Below are 14,013 nucleotides of genomic sequence, written 5' to 3' on the forward strand. Positions count from 1 at the left end.
ATGTTATTTCCCCAAATCGTTCAGCCCAACTTTGGAGCAACCTTCAGTCTTTCAACTGATTACCATCCACAAAAATAACATTTGAAATTAACAGACCATTGAATTTTATATTTCTAGGTTGAATTATTCCCTTAATTGATTTGCCTTTTGTGATTGTTTAAGAGAATTTGTGTAAAAGAGTACTACATTTGCAAAGAATAACATTGACATCTTCATGTACTAAAAAACCTTGTTAAAAAATATCTTGGATATTACAATAAATATGCGCCACTCTCAAAGATCCCTTCTGTTTAGATTGAGATCCCTCATAAAACTACATTTAAAAATGGCTTGTAACTGTGTGCGACAGCTACGTTAATTTCCTTTCCCTTGGTGTTACGCCCCACCTCTAGTTGGTCCTACTGCGGCTAACAACAAACCACCCTTGACCCCAAATATCAAAGGACACCTTTTACAAAAACCCAACCAGTGGGATTTATTTACATAAACATATGAAAAGGACACGACATTAAGATATACAGCAAAGTCCAAAACATAAAGACAAGACAAATCCCAGAGAGGTGGCACGACCAGCCGGCAGTCCCATGACCAAAAGCATCCCCATGGGCAAGGCCAGTGGGGTGTAGAGGGGCATAACACTTGGATTATTGTTTGCTGTCATAAAATAATCATAAATGTCTACCCTAGCTTTAACATTTCTGTGCCCAAAAATGTGATTAACAGTGGCTTGTGAAGGTGGGATCACATGTTGATGTTAGCGTGACATCATCCCCAGTGTAGGCATTGTCGCCGCCATGCCTACACTGGGGATGATGTTGAATGATGACATCACCTGCTGGTAAGAGAAAAGAGACCTGATATATGGGAAAACTTAAACAGCAAATGGTCAAACCATCCCTGGCCCGCCGAGAATATCCAGCACTATACGGTCCACTCTGTACCATTGTGTTGCATGAATGTGGAAATAATATTTGTATTAGTACTATGGAACCATGTCTGTCTCTTATGTGTTTAACATAGAGTGATTATTGGATTGTCTGGGGACCATATGGTCATTTTAATAGTCCTTTGTAACATTGTCCTTAATGACCTTACATTTTTTAGCTGCAATGCAGAGTGCAGGACATTTGAGAGTTAATGTTAGTGGTAGCGTGGAGTATCAAGCCTCACAGGAGATGATTGTGTTCTGTACTTTATCTGTGGTGCTATGCTGCTCTTTTATCTACGTGAACTGTGTTCTGTTGTACACCTTGAGGAGCAAGCCAGTTTTTTGTGAGACGTCCCGTTACATTCTGTTGTTTAACCTTCTCTTCGCAGATACTGCCTATCTTGTGACAAGTTTGTTATTCTACATACTAGCTGTTTGCAGGCTGAGGCTAAAATTGTATGTTTGTGGTTTGCTTACAAGCATCAGTGTTTTAGAAGACATCATCTCTCCACTTACTCTGATAGTGATGTCCATTGAGAGATATGTGGCTGTATGCTTTCCTATGAGACATACAGACCTTGCCACCGTCAGAAACACAGGAGCAGCCATCTCTGTTGTGTGGACCATCTCTGGTGGCAATGTTCTAATGCGAGGGTTAATTCTTGTTGATTGGAAAAGTAATTTTGATCCAAAAGCGGAAATGGAAGACTTCTGCTCGAAAGAGGCAATGTTCCTGGCACCGATGTCCAGTGTAGTTGATAAAGCATTTTGCGCTTTTGTGTTTGCATTTGGGGGACTTGTAACTATTCTTTCCTATGTTGGTGTGACGTTGGTAGCCAGGTCAGCCTCGACAGATAAAGCATCTGCCAGCAAGGCTGGAAAAACAGTTATACTTCATATGATTCAGTTGGTTGTGATTCTAATCGCTACCATCTACTCTAGCATTCTCGTGAGCTTTGCAAGAATAGTGGACAGAACCACTTTGATTCGTCTCTACAACAGTTTTTTTGTGTGTTTGAATCTATTTCCCAGGTGTCTCAGTGCTCTTATCTATGGGCTCAGAGACAAGTCCATCAGACCTCTCCTCTTGAAAAGGCTCTGTGGTAATATCAAATGCTTGGCCCCCAAATCTGTGGATGAGCAAACAATGATTAAGGATTGTCCTGTCCCATGAAATGTACAAAGAAAACTAAATGATCGATATGTGAAAAGATTAATATTTTTTTAAAGTCATTAATGTTTTGAAAAAAATATTTTTCTCTGGAGATAATTATTTTTTAGCTAGCTGCACATGTTTTGGATTCAGGTCAGTTTACAGGTGACCTCTTCACACTCACAAGCTATTATACCCCTCTGACTCTTAAAACATTAATTAAGGAAATAAGTAAACACAGTCGCTAAAGTGACATATGGTCAAAAGATGATGTCATGGACGTTATGCAAACACATAGGGATTTCCCTAAGCATTGCAGAATGTCTTTGATTTAAAACTTGAGCTGAAGTGTTATGTTGTGGGACAGAAATATTGATTTGAAATGAGAATGTGAGAATGTGAAAGTGCTAAATGTTTTTACTTTAATATAAATGTATAACTATTAAACTATAGCTATAATATAGTTGGTGGTTTAATGTTATGTTAATTAATATAAATCATTTTATTATGTTTTTAGCTCTACTTTAATGTGAATACAGCCATACAAAAGGTTTCTGTTTATCTCTTTCAATGTAAATATCTGTTTATGTTTATTGCTATATTTTCATGTAGATGTTTTTTATTGGTTTATAGTTATATTGTTATTTAAATTTGTAGTTATCTTCAATAAATTGTGATATATCAGAGCAGAGTTATTAATTGAACACACTTTAAAGCTGCACTATAGGTAGTCTTTGCGTTCTTAAGTTAGGATTGTCATTCCCTCATGAACTGAAACCAATGTAAATTGTAATAGGCTAATAGGTCATAAGTATCTATGTATAACTGCTGGTTGAATCAATGGATGTATGGAACCTGGTACGAGTAAGTATTGTGGCGACCCGGCCCCAGGAATGTCTCTCTCTCACGCCGAAATCAACACACGCCAAGACCCGTTCAAAGCCCGGGAGGGCGTTTATTCATTAAATAATGGGGAAAAAACCTGCAGGTTCGGTGCTCAACATGGGAAAACCAAAAATCATACGCGTGACTCCGTGAGCCACGGTGGAGTCCAGGGGAATTGTCTCTCCAGCCGGGCCGGTCTCGTCCCTGGAGTGGGGGGGTCAATCCCGTCGGTGATGCCGTCCCGGTGATCGCGTCGTCCTGGCGTGCGGGTCCTCTCGTGGCCGCTGGCAGGGCCGTCGGACTGCGGGGACAAAGGGGACAGTTGTGGGGGGGCCCAAGGCAGAGGGGGGGCCCATGACCAAAAAAAAAAAAAATTTTGTTTACACTTCGGCCAGTCCGCCCCCCCCCCCCCCCAACAATCGCTCCGGACCTCCCCTCAACAATCGCTCCGGACCCCCCCTCAACAATCGCTCCGCGCAGGGGGGCCCATCAGTACCTATAGTATAGGGGCCCAGGATTTGGTGCTACGGCCCTGGCCGCAGGGGAAAGTCTCTTAAATCCAAGAGTCCTCCTGTCCGTAGCGGGTCCTGGAAGTATTCGGCTCCGCATGGACTCCCGGACTCCCTGCCTGGGAGAACAAAAAATGGCCTTTTAAAGGGTACCTGGTCTTCTGCCGCAGGTGTTCTCCATTGCGTTGATTGAGGTTACGCAAGGGCTGCTCTCTGGCTCCGGCTGGTGGATATCGGCGGTACACGCCATCCACCACCTCTCCCTCTGGCCGACTGGCGTGGGGGTTTGGGGCCGGTTGCCACAGTATCCTTTGTAGTATGACAATACTACCTCCCATTAAGGGTTAGTTTGACCAAATCTATAACCCCCCGAACAGTAACAATTGCTCATAAACTCAAAACATACCGATAAACATATTAGTTAATATTCATAATGCAAAATTTGAGCTGAAACTGGGGGGTCACTTAGCCTGGTCCTACCAGACCATCGTACTTCATTTAATTTGTACAGAAGGTCTGGAACTGCCCAATTGACAAACATTCACTCCCTTGGAGGTGGGTGTCTGTTGAAGTTTTAAAATGATTGGATCTGCCCAAAAGGTATATATTTTTATGTACTTTTAATGTACTTTTTATGTAATTTTAACCTCCCCTAACCTCCCCCCCTAACCCTAACAGGATTGTTGATATAATGTGCAGGTTTAACATACAGAGACACTTGTGTAGCCGGTGTAGCCTCGGGTACTTTTCAAGCTTGTTTACATTACCGTCTGTGTATCCCTAAACCTTCCCCCGCCTCCTTACATACAGGTTCCTACGTCACTACATCTCCCCCTTTTAGTGAAGTACCAGCATTTATTTTGTTTACTTTGAATATTATTAATTAACAGTAAACATACTCTCCAGTATAACATATATCTTCATCACTATAAACATTTATTTTCAACACTATAAACCTCTGAGACAAACCCACTTGTGTGGCATTACATCCTTCAACCAAAATCAAGATCACGGAACACATAATTATAATTATCATTCTGTTAGCTCCTGATACCCCGTAGCTGTGCAGGGATTATGCAGGGGGGGGGGGGGGGGGGGGGGGGGGGGGGGGGGGGGGGGGGGTTGTATCATGACCCTACGGACTTCAGTGTTTTTTTTTATTCCGTCTGTGCACGGCACCTTCTCAACGAGCAGGTGTGCGCCTGCAGCCAGGGGGGGCGCCAAAATACCAATTCCCCACACAATGTTATGTACCTCATTGAAAAGCGTTACGCAGCGCGTTTTATTTTTTTACTGCTCGTGGCGCCACCCATGTGATTTGCCGCCCCCCACAAATATGGCGCCCTGGGCGGCTGCCTGGTTCGCCCGCACCTAAAACCGCCACTGCCTGTAAGCCATGAGTGCCTTGTGTGGATCCTCTCCCTTTGCCAGGAGAGATTTCCCCGTCCGCACAGCTCTTTCAGCTTCCCCGTTGCTCCGCGGATAGCGGGGACTGCTGGTCACGTGGCTGAAGTCGTACTCCCTGGCGAAGTCTGCAAACTCAGTTGCAGAGAACTGGGGGCCGTTGTCGATGACGACAATCTCCGGGACTCCATGGCGTGCGAATATGGGCTTCAACTTCTCCTTTAAAGTAGTGGAGGTAGTGGAGGTGAGGTCAGCTACTTCAATGTAGCAATAGAAGTATTCAATTACCACAAGGTACATTGCGCTCTTCCACTGAACAATATCTGCTGCAACGCGCTGTCATGGTCTAGCAGGTAATGGCGTCATCAGCAGTGGTTCTGGTGCGTTCTGCATTTCCTTTGCACATATCACAGTTTTCCACTTTCCGTTTTATGTGTTTGGTCAGACCCGGCCACCATACAGACTGCTGTGCCCTGGCAATACATTTTGTCATTCCTTGGTGACCATCATGAATCTTGTTGAGCATCTCCTCTTGCATAGTAACAGTGATGACAAGACTTTTGCCCTTCATTAGTAGACTGCCAGTACTGCTGGAGTCTTTCCTCTGATGCAGGTAAGTTTCCCACTATGTTGTTGATGTACAACCTGACATCTGTCTCCAGGTGCATTTCCTCCTCTGCAGGCGGGGTTTGGATAGCAGCCCTGGAAAGTGCATCTGCTGTGACAATATTTTTCCCCGGCGTGTGTTCAATCCTGTACGTGAAGTGGAGTAGTCGCAGTCTGAATCTCAGAACGCGCGGGGGAGCAAATCGTTAAGGGCTCTGCTGCTCAGTAGGGAGATGAGGGGTTTGTGGTATGTCTGGATGAGAAATACCATCTCATCTAGATATGGTGTGAATCACACACAGGTCAGTGCCAGCGCTTCAATCTTGGCGTATCAAAGCTCTGCTTCTCTCATGCTGCGTGAGATGAAGGCAACTGGACGCCAGTTCCCTGATGGTTGCTTCTGAGACAAAACCCCTCCGAGCATCTGCTGCAACTTTTGTGTCTCTGTTCGGGCAGTACTGGGCTAGGACAGAGGGTGAGCTCAATTCTCGACGCAGCTCCTCGAATGCCCGTTGCTGTACGCTCCCCCAGCCCAAGTCATTGTCTGCTTTGTGCAGGTCTCTTATCGGCTGTGTGAGCTCAGCGATACGGGGCGAAAACTTCCCACATAGTTAACTGTGCCCAAAATCTTCTGACATCAGCAACATCTTTAGGTGTGGGCATTTCTGTGATTGCCTTGATTTTACTTGGGTCTGCTTCCATGCTCAGTGCGCTGACAACGTGATGCAGGATTGTGAACCGATCCATAGCAAACTAGCATTTGTCGAGTGTCAACCCCTCCTTCTGGAGTTGCCCCAACACTTGGTGCAGCCTGTGGTCGTCTTGTTCATGAGAAGTCCCAAAGACGAGAATGTCATCTTCATGACAGACAATCCCTAGTCCTGCCAGCACCTGTATCAGCCGCCTTTGGAAGTGCTCCGGTGCTGATGAGATCCCAAAAGGCAATCTTTTGAAACAGTACCTCACAAAAGGTGTAATAAATGTGGTTAGTCAGACTGAGTCTGGGTGCAGGGGTACCTGCCAGAATCCTGCAGTTGCATCGAGTTCTGTAAACACTGGTGCTCCTGAAACCTTCCCCATGCAATCACTCCCATTTCTTTCCATTCATTGGATTCCTTTTAAACTTTGCCATAGTGGTACCCGACGTGGCAGTGACAGGGCTTGGCTCCCTCCTTCAGCTTAATTTTGTACTACCCTTCCAGGCGTCCCAAACCTGTAAAAACGTTAGGGTACTGGCTCCTGAAGTCTGCTGACAGCTCCTGAACACCGTCAACTTGTCGCAGCAACTGCAGTGCTTTGATTGCTGGAAGGCCAAGCAGAGATGTGGCTAACCTGTCTATAACAAACACAGGTTGAGTTGTGGTCCGCTCTTTGAATGTTAGGGTGCCATTAAACTGACCTCTCACTTTTAGTGGGTTGTTGCTAGGTCCACATAGTGGAATCGCCGCTCTGGTTAGTATGCAATGCTGTTTTTTCAGAGTAGATTGTAGGCAAAATGGCTGTCACCTCTGCACCAGTGTCCAGCTTAAAGGTGGTTTGTTGCCCATTTAACTTCAGCGTCATTTTCCATAATTGCTGCTCACATGCTGTCACTGCTCCCAGGAAAACAGCTTCATTTTCATTTAAATACTTGTTGATGGACTTCTTCATATCTCATCTGGCTCATGAATTCCATCAACTCTGCCTGATCTGCATACAATGGCATAATGTCATTGTTTTGGCATTTTCTGCACTCTGCTTCCCTTGCAGAACAGTTATTCAGGGAATGTGCTTGTGTTTTTCCAGAACCGGCCACAGCTCTTTTTTTTTTAACTCCATTTGAGTCTGGCTGTATGTACTTTTTCCTGTCTGACTTTGTCTGTGAAACTTTGTCTTGTATTTCCATGTGTCAACTTTGGCTTCTCTCTGGTCTTTGTTAGTTGTGTCGCGCAGTCGTTTGCTGTTTTTTTTTCTCCATGTTGTCTTATTCTTAGGACAGTTTTTGCCAGTGTTAGTTCACTGTCCATCTGCAGCTTCTCTGAAATACCATTGTCTCTCAAGCCTACCACTAATCTGTCCCAAATCATTTCCTCCTGAAGTGTAAAATTGACAGTGTTCTGTTAGTTTATAAACTGCAGATATGAATGATTCAGCCGATTCCCCTGGCTCTTGGCATCGTTTGTTAAATCGAGCCCGTTCATATATAACATTATGTTTGCAAGTATTTTTCAAAAGCATTTCTTACTATGATGTACATCTTTTGGGTCTGCTCTGCTTAAGCTCAGTGTGCAAAAAATGTCATCCGCTTTCTCACCCATGGTGTAAACAAGTGAATTAACTTGATATTCTCCGGGTTTGCATTCATTTTGCAGGCTCGCACAACGCTGTCCCTCTCCTTCTTCCTGGCTCTCTGCTCCCCAAGTTTCTAACTGATAGCTTAGCCTATCTCATCCCTGAATGGGATTTACGCTGCACAATAGTCCGTCAATATTTTCCAAAAAACATATTTCAGGAACTCCGACGTTGCTTGTGACGGAGTTTAGCACTTCTGACACAATGTAACAGGATTGTTTATGTGCTGTGCAGGTTTAACATACAGGGACACTCATGTAGCCGGTGTAGCCTCGGGTACTTTATTCTAAGCTTGTTAATATTACCGTGTGTGTCTCCCTAAACCTTCCCCCGCCTCCTTACATACAGGTTCCTACGAATGTCACTACAGAACCGTCACCTTATCGGGGTGGAGAGGTTTGCGTGTCCCCGTGAACCTGAGGACTGTGCTGTCTGGAGCCTTGTGCTCCTGGGTCTCCCATGACAGAGTTGTCTCAGGTGAGGGGCCAGACTAATAATAGTTCAGCGAGACCCCAAGGAATTAAAAAAAAAGAGGAGGAGAGACTGGGGCCCCCGTCTGGAGCCAGGCCCAGACGGAGGGCTCGTCGGCGAGCGCCCGGTTTCCGGGTTTGCCACGGAGCCCGGCCGGGCACAGCCCGAACAAGCAACGTGGCGCCCCCCCACCCTACTTCGTCCTGTGGGCCCACCACCTGCAGGAAGACCTACTGGGGTCGGGGTCAGGGGTCTCGACGGACCAGACCCATGCGACAGAAGCTGACTTTGGGGACGTGGAACGTCACCTCACTGTGGGGAAAGGAACCGGAGCATGTGAGGGAGGTGGGGCGCTACCAATTAGATCTGGTGAGGCTTACCTCTATGCACAGTCTTTGCTCTGGTACTGTACTCCTGGATGGGGGTTGGACTAGGAATTTACGGTATGAACCGTATAGAAAGTACACCGGTGTGATTTGCGCTAGGGTATGGATTTTTGACGATACTGTGTAACCGTTTTTCTTATTTTTTGCGATTAGCGATAAATAAGCAGTGTCTTAATTACACAATGCGTCCATGCTGCTGGTGTCAGCCTGCGGAAGCAACGGACTGTACAACATGCGCCAGAGGAGGGCAGCGACATAATAAACTGAGATATGGCTGAAAGCGAATATGTCCTGAGTAAAGAAAAAAATGCCCAGAAGAATCCCATTAGGGGAAAGTTTCAATAAACACCATAATATAGCTTATTCATAAGCCTATTCATTATTTTCTCACGTGAATAGGTTAAAAATATATAAATGAGTAGACTACTTGCATCAAAACAAACAAAAATGTATTAACGTTTTTGGAAAACTCTCCTGCTGTTTCTTGAATCAACTTTAAAGGTCCCATGACATGCCAGCAGGTTAGTGAGTGTGAGTGAGTGTGATGTGTATCACGTCAAACATCGAGGTGGACACGCCCACTTGTGATGTCATAAGGGGCAGATTTTCAAAACGGCTTGCTAATCACACTCACAACTGGTGGCACGTCATAGGACCTTTAATTTAATACTATGCTGCTAGATTTTATTGTTTTAAGGGTACACGCAATGAGGCCAAGTGAACATACACGACACATGTGCACTGATGACAATTCTTAAAATACTGTTACTGAAGAAGAGTCACTTACTTTGTTTCAACAAATTTACCATTTTGGTAGTTTCATTTTGTTCTTAGGTTCCTCAAGGGGCGGTAACCCGCGGACACCGTGGTGTCCCCCGGTGGTCAGGGAAGCCGTCCGACTGAAGAAGGAGGCCTTCCGGGATAAATTATCCTGAGGCAGTTGCAGGGTACCGACAGGCTTGAAGGGCTGCTGTGTCGGAAGCTAAGCAGCGGGTGTGGGAGAAGTTCGGAGAGGCCATGGAGAAGGACATTGGGTCGGCATCAAAGTATTTCTGGAAGACCATCCGGCACCTCAGGAGGGAGAAACAGGGAACCATCAAATCTGTTGACCTCAACTGAGGAGGTAGTCGAACACTTTGAGGAACTCCTGATTCCGACTAACCCTAGCCCTCTATGATGGAGGCAGAGCTCAGGAGGAACTGTGGGAGGTGCTGCTGGAGTATTTATTTAGCGCTTTTTCTGTAACCAGTGGCCACCCAAAGCGCTTTACAATATTGCCTCACAATCACCCATTCATACACAGATTCACACACCGACGGCGGAGTCAGCCATGCAAAGGCGACAGCCAGCTAGTCGGGAGCAGTTAGGCTTAGGTGCCTTGCTCAGGGAGACCTCGACACTCGGAGCCAGGGATTGAACTAGCAACCCTGCGGTTACCAGCCAACCCGCCAGTGGCGGTTCTACGCGTTACGCCCCGGGCAAGACTTCCTCCGGGGGGGGGGGGGGGGGGGTATTTTTTTACTGCTCGTGGCGCGCCCCATGTGATTTGGCGCCCCCCACAAATATGGCGCCCCGGGCAGCTGCCTGGTTCGCCCGTGCCTGAAACCGCCACTGCAACCCGATCTACCTCCTGAGCTACTGCCACCCTGTATGGGGTGAGGGGGGCACTCCTCAGAGCCGTCCAATCTCTGTAATACCAAAGCGAGAGCTGTGTCCGCGTTCTTGGCAGCCAGTCAGTTTCGTATTCATGGAATGGTTATCGAGGCGTAGCCGTGGTGGCAGTTCGGTGGTCTGGGGATCTCATCACGGCTTCTTGCAGATGATGTGGTCCTGATGGCATCATCGGCCTGTGACCTTCAGCACTCACTGAATCGGCTGGCAGCCGAGTGTGAGCGGCTGGGATGAGGATGAGCACCGCTAAATCTGAGGCCATGACTCTTAGCAGGAAACCAGTGGATTGCCTGCTCCGGGTAGGAAATGAGTCCTGTGCCCAAGTGAAGGAGTTCAAATATCTCGTCTTGTTCACGAGTGAGGGTGCGTGTGAGTGATGGAGCGTGGGATTGGCCGGAGAAACGGAGCAGCGGAGGCGGTATTGCGTTCGCTTTATGGATGATGACCGAAAGAACGAGATTGACGAGATTGATTATATTATAGATATAAAAATAAGTAACTGCCACTCTCGATTTTGTCCAACCAGAAATCCCATCTGTTTATACTGAGATCCCTCCAACACATTTGACAAGGGCTTGTAACAGGCCTGCGGCTGCCACCGGCAATTTTGTTGAAAGATACTTTCAACAAGCATAACAAAAAATGCTTCTAAAATAAATGTTCTTCCCTAGCTCGTGAAGAAGTCACACAAGTGCACATGACATCATCCCCAGTGTAGGCATTGTCACCATGCCTACAGTGGTGTTGATGTCAAATGATCGCATGACCTACCGGTCAATGGAAAAGGGACCTGATATATTGGGAGACTTGGCAAGCAAACACTCAGAGCATCTCTGGGTTTACGAGAATAATCACCACTATACTATCCACTCTGTACTCAGAACAAATGTATGTGGAAGTTTTTTTCTTCCTTTTACGTACTTAACATAGAGTGGCTACAGGATTGTTTGGGGACCATTTTGTTGTCGTCTTATTGGTCCTTTGTTACACTGTCCTTAATGACCTTCCGGTTTTTAGCTGTGATGCAGAGTGCAGGACATTTGAGGGTCAATGTTAGTGGTAGCGTGGAGTATCAAACTTCACAGCAGATGATTGTGTTCTGCACTTTATCTGTGGGGATAGGCTGTACTTTTCTCTACATAAACTGTGTTCTGATGTACATCTTGAGGAGCAAGCCAGTTTTTTGTGAGACGTCCCGTCACATTCTGTTATTTAACCTTCTCTTCACAGATACTGCCTTTCTTGTGACAAGTTTGTTGCTCTACTTACTTGCTGCTTTTAAGTTGAGGCTGAAATTTGATGTTTGTGGTTTGCTTGTAAGCTTTAGTGTTTTCGTAGACATTGTCTCACCTCTTACTCTGGCAGTGATGTCCCTTGAGAGATATGTGGCTGTGTGCTTTCCTATGAGACATGCAAGCCTTGTCACCGTCAGAAACACAGGAGCAGCAATCGCTATTGTGTGGACCATATCTGGTGCCAATGCTCTAATACGAGGGTTAATACTAGTTGGTTGGAAAGATTATTTTGATTTAAATGTGGAAATGAAAGACTTCTGCTCGAAAGAGGCACTGTTTGTGGCACCGATGTCCAGTGCAATGGATAAAGCATTTTGTGCTGTTGTGTTTGCATTCGGGGGAATGGTAGCTATTCTTTCCTATGTTGGTGTGACGTTGGTAGCCAGGTCAGCCTCGACAGAGAAAGCCTCTGCTGGCAAGGCTGGAAAAACTGTTTTACTTCATATGATTCAGTTGGTGCTGATCCTCATCGCTACCATCAACTCTAGTATTCTCCTAAGCCTTGCTAGAATAGTGGACAGAACCACTTTGATTAGTCTCTACAACAGTTTTTTTGTGGTTTTGAATCTATTATCCAGGTGTTTCAGTGCTCCTATCTATGGGCTCAGAGACAAAACCATCAGACCTCTCCTCTTGAAAGGGCTCTGTGGTCATCATGAATGCTTGGGCCCCACAAATCTGTTGATGTCAAAACAACCATGGAATCTCAATCACCTTGTCTTAACTTCTTAACCCGTTTTCCAATATAACCAAATAGTTAGATGTAGTCAGATTAATTCTAATTTTCATTAGATCAGCTGATGATGGCCAGATCATGTTACCAAGTCCAAAATCAAATACTTTAAAGAGAACTGCTATTTATCGTGAAATTAATCATCATTGGAATAATTACCCACTGTAAATTGAATAGCAAAGTATCTTTTAAGCAATTTTGAGAATGCACTATTTAAATATTTTGAGTTGGGATCACTGGACATACACTGTATGAATGCTATTAGTGATTGTATGACCCATGAATTTATAACTTTTTCTGAATAATATCTGATGATTTTTACTGCTTTTCGATTATCATTTTTAACTGAATTACGATTTGTGTCCTGTGTATTGCTATGTTTTTTGTCTTTCTGTGTGGTCCCCAGGAAGACTAGCTCGTCCCACTTTGGTGACAGCCAATGGGGATCCTTTTAAACAATAAATAATAAACCATGAAACCTACAAAAATAAATAGAAACCTTGTCTAGATAGATTTATATTTATTTGAAAAAGGTCTATTTTGCCCTAGAGACAAACGATTTTTAACTAGCTGCACTTGTTTTGGATTCAGGTCAGATCACAGATGACCCCTCTTGCACTCACCAGCTAAAGTGCCCCTCTGACTCTTGTAACATAAATTAAGAAAATAACAAATGACATTCGCTAAAGTTATATATTGTCAAAAGTAAAAAGTTATGCAAGTACCTTGTGCTATCCCAAAGCATTGCAGCATGTCAATGGTTTAAAGTAATTTATTGTGATTGGAAATTAAAAATAAAAACTGGTTTATGCTTCTTAAACAATAGCTACGGTATAGTGGTTTAATGTTACCTGTTAGGTTATATCAATTTTTTTAAAATGTTTCAAGCTCATCTTTGATTGATCTTTGACAGGACACTTTTTTTTTAACCTTAGCCTAAGAGCTAGACGGATGCCCACGTTTATTAAACAGTAGTAGATTACAGTATTTTATTGCATGCGTTTCCTGATTTCTATAAGATTGCATAATTTATATTTGTCCAAGTTCAGTAAATGGTTCAATTCTAGCGAAGTTGGATAGCTTAAATTTACTCAGTCACATTGACGGTCTGAACCACGTGTCTTTGAAAACATGAAACATGATTTGCCCTGTAAGATAATGAATTTCTAGCCAATCGTCTTCTTTTGATTTATCAATAAAAACAACTATGGGCAAAATCGTATATATATTGATATGAATGTTAGCCTAATGATGATAATAATTAATAACCATAATGACATGGTTATTCATTTTCTTTTACAGAGAGGATAGACAGTGAGGCAACGAAGTACTGCTTCTGGTTTATCAGTGACACAGACACTTGAGCAAGCACCGTCTGCTTATGCGCCTGCATCCAAAAATGCTCAAGACTTGACTGCAGCAATCGCCTATTGCATGCCAAAATACATGATCCCTTTCCGGATGGTTGAGAGGCCTGGCTTTCTAAGGATGATGAAGGTTGTCGTCGGTGTTGGGAAAGTTCACTTTCTTCGTGAACTAGTTCAAAGTTTAGTTCACAAATTTTAAAATGAACCTACTGAACTAGTTACAATGAACTAGTTCAGTATGTTCAAACGTTCATAATTCCAAATTTTGAACTAA

At 44.4% G+C, this 14,013-nt stretch overlaps 2 protein-coding genes across 2 annotated transcripts; both read left to right on the forward strand.

Moving 5' to 3' along the window:
* Positions 1–1,109: 1,109 nt before the first annotated feature.
* On the forward strand, positions 1,110–2,102 carry LOC115547114 (odorant receptor 131-2-like). Its single transcript, XM_030361081.1, has one exon. It carries the CDS (start codon positions 1,110–1,112, stop codon positions 2,100–2,102), a length of 993 nt encoding a protein of 330 aa, XP_030216941.1.
* Positions 2,103–11,342: 9,240 nt separating this feature from the next.
* On the forward strand, positions 11,343–12,500 carry LOC115547115 (odorant receptor 131-2-like). The gene has a single exon (XM_030361083.1). The coding sequence runs from the start codon at positions 11,343–11,345 to the stop codon at positions 12,369–12,371; it is 1,029 nt and encodes a 342-aa protein (XP_030216943.1). The 3' UTR covers positions 12,372–12,500.
* Positions 12,501–14,013: the final 1,513 nt, after the last annotated feature.

The sequence above is a fragment of the Gadus morhua genome, chromosome 7, assembly GCF_902167405.1.
Source record: "Gadus morhua chromosome 7, gadMor3.0, whole genome shotgun sequence".
NCBI lineage: Eukaryota > Metazoa > Chordata > Actinopteri > Gadiformes > Gadidae > Gadus > Gadus morhua.

Coding starts and splice junctions, on each gene's coding strand:
- LOC115547114 (XM_030361081.1), top strand. CDS start 1,110: ATGCAGAGTGCAGGACATTTGAGAGTTAATGTTAGTGGTAGCGTGGAG.
- LOC115547115 (XM_030361083.1), top strand. CDS start 11,343: ATGACCTTCCGGTTTTTAGCTGTGATGCAGAGTGCAGGACATTTGAGG.